Source organism: Petaurus breviceps, unplaced genomic scaffold, assembly GCF_028583685.1.
Source record: "Petaurus breviceps papuanus isolate PSGF00001 unplaced genomic scaffold, PetGlider_PUasm1.0 188, whole genome shotgun sequence".
NCBI lineage: Eukaryota > Metazoa > Chordata > Mammalia > Diprotodontia > Petauridae > Petaurus > Petaurus breviceps.
In genome coordinates this window covers 37,635,005-37,654,950 of record NW_027185804.1, presented here as the reverse complement: position 1 = coordinate 37,654,950, position 19,946 = coordinate 37,635,005, and the positions used below count along the sequence as shown (strand labels likewise).

The following is a 19,946-nucleotide window of genomic DNA, read 5'->3' as shown; positions in this document are numbered from 1 at the left end:
AGATTATGTAACATAAATTTGTAATGAACCCATTGGGCACAATTTTGTGATGTTATCTGGCTCTAGGCAGCAGCCTGTGAACAAGGCAAAAGGGGTGAATTGTCCAAAGTTGAGTTTGGGCTAGCTATGGTAAACAAAAGAGCAAGGGTCAAAGGGATCCAAATTTAGAGGATAGGGTAGAGTTGAACTGGCTCACCAAGGTTTCAAGGCAGGGATGAAAGTGTAGCTATTGCAGGGCTGATGCACTGGGGAAAACTGAGGGGTAGAGGAGTGTGATGGTCACAGTGAGAAGAGGGGGAGACAAGCACCATGTGCAGGGGGTCAGGAACAACTGGGAGGGGAATGAAGGCCAGAATGGAGACCTGTCCAAGGAGGATCTTTTTGGGGTTGAGGGGACAGGTCTTACCAGGATAGTCCAGTTCAAGAAGGTGGCAGAGGTTGAGGAGGACCCAGGCACGGAGGAATTTTCCAGGATGAGACAGTGATTTGAAAAAGGGGTGGAAAGGGAGTGAAGGCTGGTCTGCACCTTGTAGGAGGGATTCTGCAGTGGGAGAAAGAAGTAGACTTTATAGGGGGAGGGTCCAGCTTGAGAGTGCCTCATTGTCAAACCTGTTCATTAGGAGCTGTTGAGGGGAGTCCTGCACCAGTATGGTTGCTTGTATCAGAGGAGAGAAGGCATGTATAGAAGAAATATTGGAGAGGTGGAATCAACAGGACTTGACAACAGATTGGTTAATGAGAAGTGGTTACCTTTGTTGTTAAGGAAGCCATAAGCTAATTTTTGGAAGGTGAGAAAATAGCTTGGGTCTCTCTGTCTCTCTGTCTCTCTCTGTCTCTCTGTCTCTCTCTCTGTCTCTGTCTCTGTCTCTGTCTCTCTGTCTCTCTCTCTCTGTCTCTGTCTCTGTCTCTCTCTGTCTCTCTCCCCCTCTCTCCCTCTCTCTCTGTCTCTCTCTCCCTCCCTCTCTCCTCCTCTCTCCCTCCCTCCTTTGCAGGGGGAAAAAAGTCCCCACCTCAGCCTCCCACTTTTCTCTACATATATTTTTACTGTTTCATTGGCACTCTTTTCTTTCTTTGCTTCTCCTTCCTACCTCTCTCCCTTATAAAATCCTTTTTACAAAGAAGTGCCATTCATGAATACCGTTTGGTTCTAGAACCCCAGGTTGGTCCTTAGTTAAATCTTTGTCCCTTTAAGATTTAATAATTTGTCACTTTTCTTCTATATATTTCTACTTTATGATTTGGGAGGAATATGGCTACAATTTACTCTTGTGTTATAGTTAAGCATGGGGAGAAAAGGTTGTTTAGGGGTGCGTTAACAGAAAGAAAGCGGGGAGTCACCTCTTATTTTCAAAGGACAAAATCCCTTTCTTCTTGCTCTGTGCATTGGGAGTAAGGTGCATTGTTTGACTAATCACAGACCGTTTTTCTTTTTTCTTTTTCCTTTTTTAAAAATTTATTTATCGCACCGGCCCCAGAGTCTGGATGACCTGGGATCAAATCCGGGCTCAGATACTTAGCACCATACCCAGAAATAACTGGCCGTGTAACCTTGAGCAAGTTACTTAACCCCAACTGCTTTAAAAAAAATTTATTTATTTTTAGTTTTCAACATTCACTTCAGTAACATTTTGAGTTCCAAATTTTTCTACCCATCTCTCCCCTCCCTCTACCCCAAGGCAGCTTGTACTTTGATATAGGCTCTACATATACAATCATATTAAATCTGTTTTCAGAGAGAGAGAAAATAATATACTTCAGTCTACATTTAGACTCCATACTCTTTTGGGTCGTCTTAGATCCTTGAATTGCTAAGAACTTCTGAGCCAAGTCGGGTGACTAGGTGGTAAAGTGAATAGAGCACTGGCCCTGGAGTTAGGAGGATCGGAGTTCAAATGCAGTTCAGGCACTTAACACTTAATAGACATGTGACTTTGGGTAAGTCAACCCCAATTGCCCTGCCTTCCCCCCTCCAAAAAGACAAAAAAAGCCAAGTCTATGAAAGTTCATCATCGAACTATGTGGCTGTTAACAGTAACAGTTTCACAGGTACAATGTTCTCCTGGTTCTGCTACCCTCACTCAACATCAGTTCATGGAAGTCTTTCCAAGTTTTTCTGAAGTCTGCCTGCTCATCGTTTCTCATAGCACAATAGTATCCCATTACATTCATATACCACAACTTGTTCAGCCATTCCCCAATTGATGGGCATCCCTTCAATTTCCAATTCTTGACCACTACAAAAAGAGCTGCTATAAATATTTTTGTATATGTGGGTCCTTTTCCCATTTGTATGATCTTTTGGGGATACAGCCCTAGAAATGTTATTGCTGGGTCAAAGGGTATACACATTTTTATAGTCATTTGGGCATTGTTCCAAATTGCTCTCCAGCATGGTTGGATCAGTTCACCACTCGACTAGCAATGCATCAGTGTTCCAATTTTCCCACATCTTCTCAAGCATTTATCATTTTCTTGTTTTGTCATGTTAGCCAATATGATAGGTGTGTGTGATGTGGTACCTGACAGTTGTTTTGATTTGCATTTCTCTAATAGTGATTTAGAGCATTTTTTAATATGACTATAGATAGTTTTGATTTTTTTCCTCTGAAATCTTTTCATATACTTTGACCACTTATCAATTGAGGAATAACTTGTATTATAAATTTGACTCAGTTCTCTATATAGTTTAGAAATGAGACTTTTTTCAGAGACATTGGTGTTATAAAAATTGTTTCCCAATTTTCTACTTCCCTCCTAATCTTGATTGCATTGGCTTTGCTTGTGCAAAAACTTTTCAATTTAGTGTAATCAAAATTCTCCATTTTGTATTTCATAATTTTCTCTATCTCTTGTTTGGTCATAACTTCTTCCATTCTCCATAGATCTGACAAATAAACTATTCCTTACTCCCCCGGTTTGCTTAGAGTATCAGCCTTTATATCTGAGTCGCGTACTCCTTTTGGACTTTATTTTGGTATATGGTGTAAGATGTTGGCCTATCATTAGTTTCTGCACAGGCCCTTTTTCATACAGTAACACTCTCATATGATAGAACTTAGGACTCCAGTGCCTAAAGCCTTTTTTTTTTTAATCATATACAGAATTAATTAAAATCTGTAGAGTTTTAAACGTTTAACAAACAAATCTTAGAGAAGATTAATAGGGAAAATTTAGAAGCTCAGGCCAGGATAGCAAATATTTTGGGGAGGTATGTGAGATAAGGATTTGTGTTTCAGGACTACTTTTAATACATAGGTTTCTGTAGATGGGGTCAAATAACGAAAGGATTAAGAGGAAGGAATTATCCCAAACTCTCATGAAGAAAATACTCAGCAAACTATTAGCCAGTGGCCTTTGCTGTGATACCTGGCAAAACTCTGAACGGTATAATTAAAAGCATGGCTACTGATGCATCAACATGCATTTATTTTATTAGTGCCTGCTATGTGCCAAACAGCTATAAACAGAAGCATAGAACACAGCCAGGTTACATCATGCCAACTTTATATCTTTTATTGACAGGGTGCATAAACTGGTGTGTTTGGGGAATACTGAATTTACCTGGATCTTAGAAATGCATTTGATAAAGTCTCATTAAAACATGCCCCAATAGTGGATATTTGATAGCTAGATGGATTCAGGTAGATGGTTGAATGAGCAAACTCAGAGGTAGTTAGTAGTTAAATGTTAGCTTGTCAGAAGGTCTCCAATGAGGTGCCCCCAAATATTGTGCTCTTGGTATGTGCTAGTTAATGTTTTTGTGAGTTACTTAAAGGAATAAATGGCTTGCTTACCAAATATGTAGATGAAAGAACTGCACAAGTTACCTAACACCTTGTAAGGATGAAAAGTTCATTGTTTCCAATCCTAGGAACCAAAAGAATCTTGATGGTGTTATATTGATTCAAATCTAAATAATGTGAGATTGAATAGGGTAAATGTGAAGTCTTAGATTTGTGTTCAGAAACTTTGCTTCCTAAGTTCAAGGTGGAGACAAGGAAGGCATGGTGAGATCGCATTTTGAAAAAGATCTGGGAGTTTTAGTGGCCTTGGACTCTGGGCCAGCAATGTAATGTGGTAAAAGAAAAGAAAAGAAAAAAGCTAATGCTATTTCAGGTTTCTTTAAGAGAGGCCCAAGTTCCATTTTGTGGCATTCTATCTTACCACCAATATGGAGTGTTGTTTGTTTCTAAGTGCCACATTGATAAACAAAAAAATGCAGACAGTTAATTGCAAAGTAAGTAGGCCATTCTGCAGACCTTCATGGGAAAAGTGACTTTTCTGTAATGCAAATTTGCCCATGGACATTGGGTGGGGGGCAGGCAGGGCTGGCAGGCAGGATGGGGACTAAGTGCCTGTGGAGGGAGGGTGCCAGCATAGACAAGCCTCAAAGACAAGTGAGCCCCGAGGGCAGAAAATTGAGAGCAGAGGAGAAGGAAGAACTCAACGGGGCTGGAGCCAGCTAAGGGGGTGCCTGGCCAGAACTGAGAGAAAGAACATAAGGGGCAGATCTGAGGGCCAGACACCGACCAGAGAGGACAGGTCTTCACTCAGTGCCAGAGGTCTCAAGCCAAGTTCTTGATCCAGTGGTGGCAGTCTCTCTGGGCTTCCTTTCTTCTGCTTTCATTTTAAGCACTGTGTTTTTTTTTAAGGGTGTGGTGTTTTAGGGTCCTTTTTTTGTTAGTTTTTTTGGTGGGGGTATGGGAGACCATAGAGTGCTGAGAGAGAGAGACAGAGACAGAGAGAAAGAACTGCTACTGTAAAGTTAACTTAGGTGGGGGTTTGGGAATGCAAAATTCTTTACAAGTTGTAAAGTTCAATTTACGTTATGCGAATTCACTTAAAGTGAGAACTGTCTATCCAGAAGAGAGAAGGGCCTGATTATTAGTTGAAGGAATGAGGACTGTTTACCTGGAGAAGTGTTGTTTTACCTTCTCACTTGGGGCGTTGGACTGGATCTCTTTGGCTTCAGAGGCAAAATCAAGGGCCATGAGTATAAGTTCAGAGGTAAATTGAGATTTGATGTCACAAAAAATTTCCTAACAGAACTACCTAAAAGTGGAGTCAACTTTCTGTAGAGGTAATTGATTTATTCCTCCTGAAAATTCAAGCAAAGGGGAGGTGGGTTTGTTGGGAAAGGGATCTTTCAGAATGAATGGGACTAAAAGGCTTCTGAGGTCTCTTCCAGTTCTGAAATTGGTGAAATATTAATTGAAAGTCCTTTGGTTGACTACTAATTAGCAGATTTGGAAAAACTGTTGTATTACTACAGTGTCTTTGAACATCTGCAGGACATCCCTAATTTGAACTCTTAATTGATTAGCATGCTAAATGTTTCATACTTGGTCTTAGACTGAAAAAAGACAGAAGTAACAAATCTTGAAGTTCAAAGGAAACAAGGCAGAGGAGAGATGATTGGAGGAGCAAAAAAAAAAATTATTAATTTGAGAATTATAGAGCATGGTTAAAGACCAAGGGGAAAGAGCAAACCGTCATATATAGATTGGTGAAAATATCAGGCTGGTTTGATAAGTTTTTAGAAGAGGTGATTTGGAATTTAATAGGGCTATAATGGAAATGAGAAGAAAAATAACCTGAAAGATTGGTAAAGAGAAAAGGCAAATAAAAGAGTAAAAATATGATGAATTTTGTTGTCCTGTAATTCTTTCAAAATGATTTGCAGGAGTCCTGATGGAGTTTGGGTTTAGTGAAGTGGCATTAATTAGTGTGGAGCTAGGTTGAGTAGCATGTCAAAACCAAGTGGGGATACTGAGTCTCAAGGTAACCGAGAGAGGGTAAAATTAAGTGATGGTAGAGAAGCAGTGTTGTATTTCAGAGAGTACAGGGTTTGAAGTTCCTGTCTAGTGCCTGTGCTTGCATTTTAGGGGAAAGTTGGAGTCAGGATCTGGTGGGATCTGGTTCAAGCCCCTCCCTTCCTCTGTGGCATTGAACAAGCCTGGTCATTGCTGTCACCTTCAGTGTACCACTGTGAAAGATGAGGAGGTTTAACTAGATGATCTGAGTTCCCTTTTTTGCTCTAAATTATGATGATACTTGTTTTTATAGTTTTTTTCTTCAAAGCCTAACTTTGCTTTGTGAGCCCTGGACTCAGAATTATTGGGATTATTATTAATCACTTTTGTCGATATTTTATTTGTGCCTTCTGAAGTTTGGTCTAGGAATTTGAGAACTTGTCTTTGGTACAGGGCTTTAAAAGTTCTCCTTTATGCAAGTTAATTGCTCCTGTTTTTATTTTATTTTTATTCCATTAATTAAGTACTTTGGAAGTTTCTTTAAAAGTATGTGTATTTTGAGTAGGCTTGCCTCTGATTCTGCTATGAAATTCTCATGCTTGGAGAAGAGCATTATCATTTCCGTGGCAACAGACAATGATGTCCTCAACACAGAATGGTGACTTCATTGCAGGAGCCAACAGAATGGGAAAACCATGGTGGGCGGGACAGCAAAAGAACAGATTGCTTGGAGGCTAGCAAAAGAAAAGAACATGCTTATCAAGTAGACTTTACTTTCCCTGTACAAGCACTGTTCGAGGTGGTGAGGGGGGGAGAGTGGATGATGAGGGAGAATAGCGCTTCAGGCCTCTTGGCAACATTAATACCATTATTCCATTTCCAAGTAGATGCTAACAGCTCCTGACTGGTCTTCTTCCTTTGCCTCTTAATGTAAGCTCCTTGAGAGCAGGGATTGCTTCATTTTATGTATGTGTTTGTTTGTTTTGGTCTTTGTGTGCCCAGCTCCTAGCTCAGTGCCTGGCTCATACATAGTAGGAGATTAATAAATGCTTGTTGTTTGATTGACTTAGCTCTTGGGGCTGTGCTCAGTATAAGCAAGAGGAGCCTCTCTGGTTCCTTGTCTCCTAATATACCCCAGGAAAAAAATTTTCTTCCAGGTTTCTGGCATATATAAGTGTATATTTAAGGTACTAGAATATATTTGATGTAGTTCTTGATGAAGCACTTTGGTGCTATAGTTGCTTAGAGGAAAAGTTTCCTAGGTAAGTATGATTGGACTGTGTAACAGAGGCTTCTCTTTATCTCATGCAGCTCGAAGAAAATGAATGGAACACTGGATCACCCGGACCAACCTGACCTTGATGCCATTAAGATGTTTGTGGGTCAGGTTCCTAGGAGCTGGTCGGAAAAAGATCTGAGGGAACTCTTTGAACAGTATGGTGCTGTCTATGAAATCAACGTCCTGAGGGATAGGAGCCAAAACCCTCCCCAGAGCAAAGGTGAGGACTTTGGTTTTTCTCATTGATGAGAAAAGATTGAGTTTTCCGAGTATAATTCCTGTTGCATATGATTCTATGATGATTGATTGATCGATTGATCTATCTTAGATATATGTTTTCTCACTGGTCAGTTGTTTTTTCATTTAGGAAAGAAGACTGCCCTTTTAGCTAAACTTCACTTGGTTCAGCGCATAGCAAGTACTTAATACTTTTTGACTTGGAAAAAAATTAAAAATTACTTAAGGAGTAAATGATTGGGGATGATAGAAATGAGGATAATATCTGATTCTCATTTCATAAAGTGCTTCATTTGTGCAAGGGCGCAGTGCTTGGCACCTTGGGTACACAGTGAGGCTCCATGGCTCAGTGTAGCGTCCCCATCCTTGAAGGCAGACTCTCATCATTTAGGATTTGTGGAGTTCTGGGCTGGTCAGTGAGCCTCAGATTCCCTCTGTTTGTAATGGCATGAATCATACGTAGAGCTCCTAGAGAAGAAAGGCTAGCTTTGATAACCTGCAAACCTTGCCAGTGATTGGAGGGGAATGGTGGCCGTGAGAGGTGTTCAGATAGAGTTGGAATGGCCATTTGTCACAGGAGGGATTCCTTTCAGGTAGTGTTTAGACAAGATGGCTGCTGAGACCCATCTAACTTAAATTATGTGATTCTGTCCTTTATATCTTAAAACATTACGGACGTTTTGTTCTTGTTATTAGTGTTCTTATCTTCTGTTATTACTGCTACTGCTGCCTCTGCCACCTTCTGCTGGGCCCTTCCTCCCCGCAGGGGGGGGGGAGGGGGCAATTGAAAAAGACATGCCTTCTAGGAGCTTAAGTCTAATAAGTGTGATAAGACAAGAACACTAGTATGAGCTAGAATATAGTGAATACAACAGAGGATGGTTTGAGAGGAAGAGGGATCTTTGTTAACTGGAGAAATTTGAGAAAGCTTTTACTAGGAGGTGGCACCCAAGCTGGGCCTTGAAGGAACAGAAAGACTGAACTAGGTTAAACAGGTGTATCTTTTGGGTAAAGTCCTCTCCTTGCATGATGGGATATACCCATAGGCAGGGTCAAAAAGCAGGAGGAGGTGACGGGAAATCTAAAGGGCGGAGGGCAGAGGAGGGGTGTAAGTAAGCTTTGGAGAAATACCAGCTGGTGGAGTTGGTGTCTTACCCTGGACAGTGAGGAGAGCAGGGACATGAAGCTGATCATATATGTGCTCCATACACGACAGCTATGTGCAAAGCACATATCTACACATAGTACATTACTAAAGGGTAAAATGAAAAGAAAAATGGCATTTGACATTTGCAGGTTTTTAAATGAAACTGCTAAAGAAGCTTACAGATAAGTTCAGCGTGATCTCATGAGAGATACATAGTGCTATAAGAAACTTTATCCGTCTCAACATAACATTATTAATTTTCTTATTTAGATAGGCATTTAAAAACTTAAACGATCTTGTGAATTGTGTATTTTTTATCCATCTTGTATGTATAAGCAAGCAGTTCTCCTTGTAAGAGCTGCACAAGATTAGTCCTAATCATTTGTTTGTGATGACAGGGTGCTGTTTTGTTACGTTTTACACCCGGAAAGCTGCACTTGAAGCACAGAACGCTCTTCACAATATGAAGATCCTCCCAGGGGTAAGAAGAAAGAACATCCATTCTGTCAGGAAGTCTTTGAGTGGCTTTAACAAGTATATGAGCTCCTGGTCTCAGTACCGCGAACCCTTTCCCAAACAGCAGACTCACAAGAACCTCCACAGATATCTGTGAGAAATCAGTTTTGACAAAGTTGGCAAGAATGTTCCCTGTAGCCTTGTGCATTTGACATCTTGACTCTTCTTGTCTGAGCCCTAAGTTTGGGATAAAAATGGTGCTGTCTTGGAAAATTAAGAAAATCTCCCAAGACTCTTTTGTTATAATTCAGTATCCCAGAAATGTTAGTATTTTGGCCATTTGAGACACAGATCTTAGATGCTTGGTATGTGCAGTTTACTATAGTGCAGTATAATATAGTATACTATAACATACACGAAGAGATATTGAGATGAGGGTTCTGCCCAGTCTTGAAGAGTCCATGTAGCTAATGTGTGAATATTAAGTGGTACTATTTTTCTTTTTCAGATGCATCATCCTATACAGATGAAACCTGCAGACAGTGAAAAAAACAATGGTAAATATATTGTTGACCTGTACCCTAATCAAGACAGTTCTCTAGACTTTATTATTAAAATTTCTGAGTTACAGAGGGCCAGGTGGATTGGGCAGGAAATAGAGGATTTTCTTAAGTGTCTTGTATTAGAACAATAAATAGTACAGCAAATGAAAGAAATTTGAATTGGTAGCAAGTTGAGTAGAGTATGTCTAAGAACTGTTAGAATTAACTGGAATTCCTTTCTTGATGGTTAAAGGCCTTATGAGCAGGAGAGAAAGGGCAAGATGGCAGAAAAGGTGGGGGCTGAGTTTTAGCTAGTAGAGAGCAGGTGGTAAGCCAAGTGGGCAGCACAAGCCAGTGAAAGATGTCTCTCCTTGGTCCTTAGTGAGCGTGGGCACCTTCACCCTTTTCTCCTTGTCTTTCAAAGTAATGTTTAAAAAAGGCTTTTGTACTTTGGTCTCTTAGCAGTGGAAGACAGGAAGCTGTTTATTGGTATGATTTCCAAGAAGTGCAATGAAAATGATATCCGAGTCATGTTCTCTTCCTTCGGACAGATTGAAGAGTGCAGAATATTACGAGGTCCTGATGGTCTGAGCCGAGGTATGAACACTCTTAGCTCTTGAGGTGTTAAATGTGAGGTGCCTTCTCTTTTAGTTCATACAAGTGAATGATCCCTAGACAGCAAGGACTTAACTCTGTGTGGTGAGGTTTGGGTGCCCTTTGGTTATGCCTTGTGTTTGCCTTTATATTAAAGCTAATCTCCCCAGCTGGCTGTGTGGAAGAGCCCTTGAGCATTCCTGCATCCAGATGATCAGTGCACTGCCTGGCTTTTTAGCATCCAACTAAAACTCTTTCTGGTTTTGTAAATGAGAGATCTTTGGATTCTTTGAAGACCAAGGATATTCCTTCTTCCACCAGGTTGTGCATTTGTGACATTTACAACACGAGCCATGGCACAGACAGCCATCAAGGCGATGCATCAAGCACAGACTATGGAGGTAAAGACCCCTTGAAAAGGGGGAATCCCGTAAAGTAGAATTTGGAGAAGCACTCATCCTTGGGCCGGATGCCCGTGGTGGTGTGCTCTGAGAGCAGCTGGGGCTGTCCCTCCTGTGATGGCAGCTTCCCACCCTGGTTTCATGTCCTCAGCCGTTAAGATCCACTACCTGACCTCTGAGCCTTTAGCTCCTTCCCTGTTTGGCACTGGAATTAGAGAACAGACTCATTTTTTTCCTTACTTCTCCCTTGATTGCCTCTTTAGGGCTGCTCCTCTCCCATCGTGGTGAAGTTTGCAGACACTCAGAAGGACAAAGAGCAGAAACGCATGGCCCAGCAGCTGCAGCAGCAGATGCAGCAGATCAGTGCCGCATCCGTGTGGGGGAATCTCGCTGGGCTGAACACTCTGGGACCCCAGTACTTAGCAGTGAGTCTTCACGTCTGGCTCTTTGCCCGTGGAGTAGGACTCCTGGGCACTTGATTCTGAAATAGATGCCAGCGAAGCAGGCTCAGTAGTGGGCAGACACCAAAATGGAGTCACCAGGCATCTGGCTAGTTTGTCTGTCTGTCTTTCTGTCTGTCTGTTTGTTCTCTAATTGCACCTGAGGCTTCTGGGACAGGCAGAAAACCAAGATCTTATTCCATTTATCTTCTCCTCTTTCCTCTCCTCCTTATATCATGGTACTCTCATTGTACTGCCTAGTCTTAGATACTTTCCTGCTGGATGCAGAGGTTTCCTCAAAGGTTCCCTGAATTGTTCTCTCCTGTGAGAGCAAGAAGCTGACATGATTATTATAGCAGTCATATAGATGTATTTTCCAAGGATGCCGTGTTGTATGGAAGCAGCATCCTTTGTTGCACTCTCCCTCCTCTCTTTTTGTTCCAAGGTCAGCAGCATGAACAGACCCAAATCCAGCACCACAGTATTAAGTGTCCCAGGAGACTCTGGGAGCCCGCCCTCCAGAAAGCTGTAGTCATTAGAGGAAAGGAGAAACGTTGCTCATTCTAAATGGGCCGTTTTTGGAGTGCCCACAGAAGAGTGAAGGCAGGGCATAGGAAATACAGCTCTGCATTTTTGCTGTGGAAGAGCTAGAGGAAGGGACAGCCAGCAGTGTTAGTTCCCCAACCTGAGGGAAGTAGGGCAGGCGCTGCACTGTGGCTGAGGGGTGACAGCTCCTCATCACTGTTCTAAGAATGTTCAGAATTCAGATTTATTAGAACCCAGTACACTTACAGTAACAGGGAGACAGTGTTTAGTCTGATTTTTTTCCTTAGTTTCTGGCTTTCTTCATAGGCTTACTTGACCATTTTGATTATTTTAAGCAGCTCTTCGTGGGCTAAAGTGGTTCCAGTAAGACTTGTCACCAGAGATGTGTCAGTCTGCATTCTGGTGACAGTTTTTAGGACCTTGCATGATACCCTGAAGGGCTGGGGAGAAACAGCACCTGTGGTTAGCAAGGTAGGGGACTCCTTCACTGATGCAGCTCCCTTGTGACTCAAGACTGGGGGAAATCCCTGGAAGACCTGAGTTCAGATGCTACTTCTGACCCTGAAAAACTGGGTGATCCTGGGACAGTTTAACCTTTGAGCCTTGGCTTCCTCCTTTGTAAAATGGGGATAACATCTGTTTCTGGGATTTTTTCAAGATTCAAGTGACACAGCAAATATAATGTGATTTGGTAACCTTAAAAAGTTTTATCTGTGTGAGCTAATATTATTTTTGGGATCCTCACTCATGCTTTAGTTTGGGGGCCTTATGGGCCATTCTCCTTGTCATCCTTATCTATAGGCTGGGTCTGTGTCATTGTAAGGGTTGTGAGGTTTGAGTTTGAATTCATTTCCACCATTAAAGTTGCAACTTTTACTGAAGAAGTGTGTAGCAAATTCAGATAGAAGTAAGTGGACCTGTGGCTCTAATATGAGTACAGAGAGGAGGACATAGGGGCTGTGGTGGGGGGGTGTCATTACTAGCTTGGTCTCATGAATAGCTTTCTGGAGAAAGGACACAAAGTGGCCTAAAAGGGGGCAGATTTTTTCTAGACCCGAGGGATAGTTTGTATAAGAAACTCTTGCGACAAGAAAATAAGCTTGATCCCTAGGGAGCTGTCAGTGGGGATTGGTTTGTATGGAAAGGTTCTTGTGCTTGGGGAGGATGGAGGGGGAGAAAAGGGTCTAGCTCACTTAGAGGAAAATCAGGGTGATTGTAGGAAATGTTCTAGACATGGTAGAATTTGGAATCAGATGGTCTGATAGTCAAGATGGCAAGCTGTGGTGGCCAAGATGAAGGCTGTGGGGTTGGGGAGCAGCAGGGCACTGGCCAGGGACAGTGTAGCAGCAGGGGAGGGGTCTCTAGATGGAAATAGATTGGGTGCACTCATGGAGAGATGTGAACCTGAGCACGTAAGGGAGAGAGAGTCTCTGGAGGCAGAGACTTCGCCTGGGACGTGGCCTTTTAGGAGAAGCAGTGCCTGCCCCTCAGATCTGGGCTTTCTCTCCTTTCCTGGGGCTGTCCTTTGGCTCCACTGCTCTCTGTGTCCCCCTGTTGTCTTAGAGCCTTGCAGGCTCTCAGTGAATTGTGTTGTATTGTGCTGGGCTGTGCTGCTGGGCTGTCTGGGGGCTTCTCCAATTCCTCCCCCTCCTCTCTTGGGGCCTGGGCCTGTGTGCTCGCTTTGCTGTGCTGTAGAGTTCTCCCAGACGCGGAACCAGCCCTCACTCTCACTCTTGTTTTGTTTTTTGGTGTAATGTCTAGCTTTATTTGCAGCTCCTTCAGCAGACTGCCTCTTCTGGGAACCTCAACACCCTGGGCAGCCTCCACCCCATGGGAGGTGAGTGTTTTTTTTTTTTCATTTGTCATCTTCAGCCAAATCATTAGACTTGGACAGATATCATTTAGGTTAAAGGTTTTGTAATATCTAACTCTCACCTTAAAGGAAACTTATCTTGGAATTTGTTCTAGGGGTGTTTCCTTGTAGTACTAGGATAGATTCTAGGCCAGAATTAGGATGTTTGGAGCAATCAGAGAAACTCTGCACTCCGATTTTAAATCTCCACTAAAAGCTTCTTTCTACCTCCCAGTATTTTAAGACTGAAATGGATCCATTGAGGTGAAGAAACAGACTCAGATTTTGGTGATTCCTTACCTAGTACTACAGATCAAGCTAAGACCCTGCTTTATGGATAGAGCACTGGGGAAAGGCCTAATTTCAGATCTTGCCTCAGACCTTGGACATGTCACCCAATTTTTCTACCTCAGGTTTCCTCATAAGTTGTCAAATTAGTGGGTTGGACATGATGGCCCCTAAAGTCCCTTCCAGCTCTAAACCCATCATCTCATGATCATTTCAAGCCTCATAAATTTACCAATGCATTGAAATAGTTGATACTAAATACCAGAGGTTTTTCCTTTGGTCTGTCTTGGAGAAGTGTTAAAGAAACTATTCACCAACGTCTTTTCCTAGCCCATCTAGATAACTCCCCAGGAAACCTGCATGGCCAGCCATCTTCCTCTGCGCATAGAGGAAGGTTTATTCTTTGGTCATGGGGGAACCTTTCATGTTTTGTGGCTAGGGTAGGAGGATTTTGGTCATCTTTATTTCTTATGTATGTTGAATTTTTAAAACAATTTAACCTTGAAATTTTTAGTTCTGTAGGAAATGTGCCTCAAAAATTTTTTTAAAAATCATGCATACAAATATCTTCATAATTTAATGATACAAAAAGTCCTCCATGTTCCTACCTGAGGTAACTCCCCAAAGTCTTGTGGAATCAAAGAACAGCATTGCCCATAGCAGTGTCCCATCCAGTGGGGAATGTGTCAGACGAGTAGGGAGCTGTCCTGGAAGATAAATGTTCATTTTCTTTATTCCATGGCATAATAGTAAAAAATAATTTCTTCTTCCAACTGAATCACAGCATCTTCAGAGTCTGAAGGGATTGCAGTTCCTATAACTGAATGGGCTGGTCCTGCTGCTACTTTCTGAATGTTGTGACCTATAACTGAAAAGAGTCTCCCTGTAAATGTCTGACTTGTAACTGTCCAGTCTTTGCTTGGCAGCCTCCTGGGTGAGGGCTCTGCCGCCTCCCTGGGGAGATCGCCCTGCTTTTGAATCTCTCTCATGGTTGGAGAGTTTTTCCTGACATCACGACTAAACTGGCTTCCTTACAGTCTCCACCCCATTATGCAGGTTTTTCCCTTTGAAATCAGACAGAACAAATCTGACCCACCCTCCACATGATAGTCCATTAGATAGTTGAAGAAAACTATCCGACTTTGGTTTTCCCAAGTGAAAAATCCCCAGGTTAAAAGCTGCTTCATTTTGAGCCAGAGAATTATGTTAGTTTGTTCATTTTTGCTTCCTGTCTCGCATTCTACTCTGTTACCTCTTATTTATCCACCAAAATCAGATTCTTCTTTTGGGATGTTTCCATCAGATTTATATTTTCCTGGAAGCCAAGATGACAAATGAGCAGGAAGAAGTATATCTCTTCCCTCCCACCCTTCTCCTGTCCTCCCATATCTAGAAAACCTTCTAGCCCAGGCAGGCATATGGAAACAGAGAGATATGTGGACACTGGGGGCTGAGTCTGGCCATGAGCATAGTGCAGGGAGATACAAAGTGCCCAATCCTGTATAAAGTTTGCCTAAATCTGTGTAAGGTGCAGGGTGAGGAGGGCTCTGTGTGTCAAGCAAGGAGGACATTCAAAAGCAAACAGCCTCAGTCTTGAACTCTAGCCCAGTTTGAAACCTGTAGACCTATAACTAGAGAAGAAATCCCAGCCCAAATGGAAACCTGTAGAGCTTTCCAGCTGGCTGATAGAGGTGGAGCCCAGCAGCCATCTGCTAGAACTCCAGAGCTCAGACCAGTGGTGTAGTGATCAGACTTTACCCTGTTTCAAACTACTTTGGGAACACTGAAAGCTTCTAGATCCCCAGCCTGAGGTGTTCTTATTATCTTAGAATAACACAGCACTCAGTACTCCAAGAAAGTAGGAGAAGGACCAGCCCACACATTTCCTCCAGAGTCTGGGCTTAGTATAAAGTCTGAAGTCAAGAAGAAGCCTAGAAGATTGAACCTGACAAAACCCAGAAGAAGAGAGGGACTCCATAACGTCTACAAGCAAATACACAAAGAAAGCTTGGGTATAAATTTGATTAGAATTCAGAAAGAGACAGAAAAAGTTTGAAAATATTCTCATCAAAGAAGTGGAAGCTGTGGAAAAAAAAATTATAAAGGGAATAATTCCCTAAAAATTAAAATGAGCCAAAGAGAAGCTTAATGACTGCAGCTAAAAATATTAAAACAATGAGAACTGAATAAGAAAAAAAGAAAGAAAATTTAAGGTGTCTCGGGACAAAAATAGCTGACCTGGAAAACAGATCAAGGAGGAAAAAATTAAACAGTCAATGGACTACCTGAAAGCCATGATCATAAAAGAGACTAAGCATGGTATTTCAAGAAATCATCAAAGACAACTGCCTGATCTCTCAGTGGCAGAGGGCAAAGTGGAAATAGAATCTACCATTTAATCTCCTGAAAGAAATTCTAAGATGAAGACTCCCTGCAATATGATAGTGAAAATATAGAACATTCAGATTAAAGAAAAAATTACTACAAGCATTCAGAGAAAGAGGATTCCAAGGCAGAGGAAGTAATCAGGATCATATATGATTTAGCACCCATCACCATAAAGGAATGGAGAGTTTAGAATAAGGATATTCCAGAAGGCAGAGGCTGTGGGCTTATAGCCAATAATAACTTACGCAGCAAAACTAAATCTAATACTAAAGAAGGAAAAAATAGACCTTTAAGGAAATAAGGGAGAGGAAGGGAATACATATTTTTATATAGTTCCTGCTATGTGCCAGGCACTGTGCTAAGTGCTTTTTACAAATATCTCATTTGATCCTCACAACAACCCTTTGAGGTAGTTGCTATATTAGAGGACTTCTATGTACTTTTCAGAGGTGCATTAAAACTTTGAAGTTCAGACACAAGTTAATAAGAGAAATATAAAAAAGTAAACAATCACAAGGGACTAAACACTGAAGGCTGAAATTGCTTACATTCTAATATGGGGAGATCACAGAAAGGGTTAGAAGTTCTGTTATGACAGTGATCTTAAAAGAAAAATGGAAAGGGAGGGGAAGTAGAATACACTGGGAGTAAAGGGGAGAAGCAGGTCAGGGGAAATCATCTCACATAATTGGGATGTGCATGTAGAAGTTTGTATGAAGAAGGGGAGGTCAGGGTAAGGGGAGTGACTGACACTTGGGCTTCCACTTTCATCTAAACTCTGGTCAAAGGAGGCCAAATACAAAGTTGGTTACAGAAATATATTTCATTCAGTAGGGAAACAGGAGGGCAAGGTTAGCAGAGAGAGGGGGGAAATCAGTGGGGTGCAGATTTAGTGGGGCCACTAGCCCTGAGCTAAAGACACTCTATAGTAGAAACAGGACTTCTGTGCGTCTCCAGCTTCTACCTCCTCCAATACATGTAAAAAATTACTCTAAACAAACTATAGAGCTACAGAACTCGCAAAGTGACAGAGAGAAACAAATCTCCCATTGAAAGAAGCCCGACAGGTGGACAGGAAGGGTCCATCACAGCGTGCTGGGAGCGGAGCATAATCCCAACTGAGCCGCAGGGTGGCCCTGACCAGCAGCGTCGGCTGAAGCAAACTTCATGAGAGTAAATCACCAGCAGCTATAGCGGTTTCCAGATTTCTCAGTCCACAAATGCCATAGACAAAGTAAAAGATCAGTGTGGAACTTTGTTGGAAACGGGGAGCATGATCCAAGCAGCACCCAGAACAAGAAGTGGAGAAGGTGTGGTGGCTGCAGCCACTCCTGTGTGGCTGGTTATAACACAAGACCTAGCAGCTTCTACATTAAGGGATGATGGGGCTTGGAATATGATTTTCTGGAGGTCAAAGGAGCTAGGACTAAAACCAAGAATCACCTACCCAGCAAAACTGAGTATAATACAGGGGAAAATATGGTCATTGAATGAAATAGAGGACTTTCAAGCATTCTTGATGAAAAAAACCTGAGCTGAACAGAATATTTGACTTTTCAAATACAAGAAGCAAGAGAAGCATGAGAAGGTAAACAGGAAAAAGAAATCATAAGGACCTTATTGAAGTTGAACTATTTACATTCCCACATGGAAAAACAATAGTTGTAACTCCTAAGACTTTTCTCAGTATGAGCATAGCTGAAGGGAATGTGTGTGTATGTATGTATGTATGCATGTATTTGTATGTATAGGAGGGTGTATGTGTTTATAATTATATATGTGAGTGTGGGCATTTGTATGTTCGTGTATACATAGACTGAGGACACAGGATGTGTTGAACGTGAAGGGATGATAATCTAAAAAATAAAATCAAGAGGTGAGAGAGGAATTTATTGGGAGAAGAAGAAAGGGAGTGATAGATTAGGGTAAATTATCTCATATAAAAGAGGCAAGAGAAAACTGTTAGAATGGAAGGGAAGAGCAGGAAGGCAAAAGGGAATGGAACGACCTTATTCTCATTGAATTTGGCCTAAGGAGGGAATAACATACACAATCAATTGGGTATCTTACTCTATAGGATAAGAGGGCGGAAAAGAGAAAGGGGAGGGTAGTTAGAAAGCAAACATTTTTGAAAAGGGATAGCATCAGAGGAGAAAATCCAATAAGTGGGGGGTGGGATAGGAGAGAGGGAAATATAGTTAGTCTTTCACAGTACAACTACTATGGAAACTTTTTGCACAACTACACATGTACAATCTATATTGAATTGCTTATCTTCCTAGTGGGGATGGGTGAGGAGGGAAGAAGGGGGGAAAATCGGGAACTCAAAGTTTTGAAAAGAAATGTTTAAAAATTGATTTTTTACATGCAACTGGGAAATGAGATATATAGGCACTGGGGTACAGAAACCCATCTTGAAAGTTAGGCGGGGTACAGGGGGAGGATATAAGAGAGAACAGATTGGGGGAAGGGGTATTCAGTAGGCTTGCTGTTTCGTGGTGGGGGATAGACAGGGGAAAGATGGGATAGTGATAGCTCTTTTTGCACTGGCAAAGAATTAGAAACTGGGGGGATACTCGGGTATTAAGGCATAATATAAGACTGAATAAATTATAGTCTACACCTGAGCTGACATGCCTTTGTGCTTTAAGAAATGAAAGGGGGGTGGCCAGGCAGCACAGTGAATAAGAGCACTGGCCCCAGAGTCTGGGGGATGATCTGGGATCGAATTCAGGCTCAGACACTTAGCACCTACCCAGAAACACCTGGCCGTTTAACCTTGAGCAAGTTACTTAACCCCAATTGCTTTAAAAAAAAAATGAAAGAGACAGTTTCAAAGAAACCTGGAAAAACTTGTATGTATGAACTTGTACAGAGTAAAGTGGACAGAACCAGGAGAACTGTTTATATGATGGCAACAATATTGTTAAGACAAGTCACAATGGAAGACCCAGGGACTCTGATTAGTTTAAAGACCACACATGATCCCAAAGGACTAGTGATGAAACATGCTACCCACTTCTCAGTAGAGGCAAAGGACACAGGACACAGATAAGACCTTTTGGAACATGGCAAATGTGGAGATTTTTTTTTTACTTGATTATGATGAACTTTTCTTTCCTTGAGGGGAACGGGGGGAGAGGCGAGGGTAGAAGAGGGAGAAAAAAATCGTTTTTGACTGATTAAAAAGTAAAATTTAGTTTTAAAATGTTTTCTTTTTGTTCTTCTATCCATGATTCATTTTAGTTTGTATCAGTCCATTGTATTTGCTGTCTTTGTTTTCACAAATAATTTACCAGCAGAACTAAATATTATCCTAAAGGGGAAAAATAGACCCTTGAGGAGGTAGGGGAACAGAAAACCCTTTCATTCTGAATTAGCCTTCTAGTTCTCTTGCATTTTCTGTTCATTTATCTTCCTCCAAAGAGCAAGAACTCTGTAAAATGGCCCTCAGTTTGTACTTTAGAGATGGTCACAAGCTACCTGCAGACAGTAACTGGTCCTTTTTTTCCTGATATACCTTCATTTCCTACTCCTATAGCTAATTCTTGTACTAAGGTTATTGTTGGATTCGAAATGTGGTATGAGAAAAAAACACAGAAAGTGCTTCTTTAAAAAGATAAGCATAGCTCAAGTCTTTGAAACCTTAAGATGAAGCCTACATAAAACTTTTTGATTCTTATGGCTAGATGGGAGCAGTCTTTTGTCTGAAACTTTGCTTTCAATTTTGCAGGACTAAATGCAATGCAGTTACAGAATTTGGCTGCATTGGCTGCTGCTGCTAGCGCAGCTCAGAACACGCCAAGTGGTACCAATGCTCTTACGACATCCAGCAGTCCTCTCAGTGTCCTCACCAGTTCAGGTAAGGCTGGTTCTCTCTGAAAATCTGATCCTGTCTTTGCCAGTAGCTTAGTGAGTTAGGTTGGGCTCCATACATAACTTTGTTGGGCTAGAATTTCCTTGTCTGTCCAATGAGGGATGTAACTTGGGTTATTTCTAGCCCCCTTTTTAACTCTCACATTC

At 41.7% G+C, this 19,946-nt stretch overlaps 1 protein-coding gene across 13 annotated transcripts in view; it reads left to right on the top strand.

Annotated features, from left to right (window-relative positions):
* CELF1 (CUGBP Elav-like family member 1) overlaps positions 1-19,946 on the top strand; it is a 121,804-nt gene that overhangs the window by 89,423 nt on the left and 12,435 nt on the right. For 9 of the 13 annotated variants that reach the window (XM_069091633.1, XM_069091622.1, XM_069091624.1 and 6 more), the window contains 8 exons: positions 7,065-7,252; positions 8,815-8,897; positions 9,381-9,429; positions 9,877-10,011; positions 10,330-10,409; positions 10,673-10,834; positions 13,157-13,232; positions 19,657-19,785. In XM_069091633.1, the coding sequence (XP_068947734.1) occupies positions 7,075-7,252; positions 8,815-8,897; positions 9,381-9,429; positions 9,877-10,011; positions 10,330-10,409; positions 10,673-10,834; positions 13,157-13,232; positions 19,657-19,785 (892 nt within the window). In that variant the 5' untranslated portion in view covers positions 7,065-7,074. The remainder of the gene's footprint in view (positions 1-7,064; positions 7,253-8,814; positions 8,898-9,380; positions 9,430-9,876; positions 10,012-10,329; positions 10,410-10,672; positions 10,835-13,156; positions 13,233-19,656; positions 19,786-19,946) is intronic. The other 4 variants (XM_069091625.1, XM_069091626.1, XM_069091621.1 and 1 more) reach the window with 1 other exon arrangement.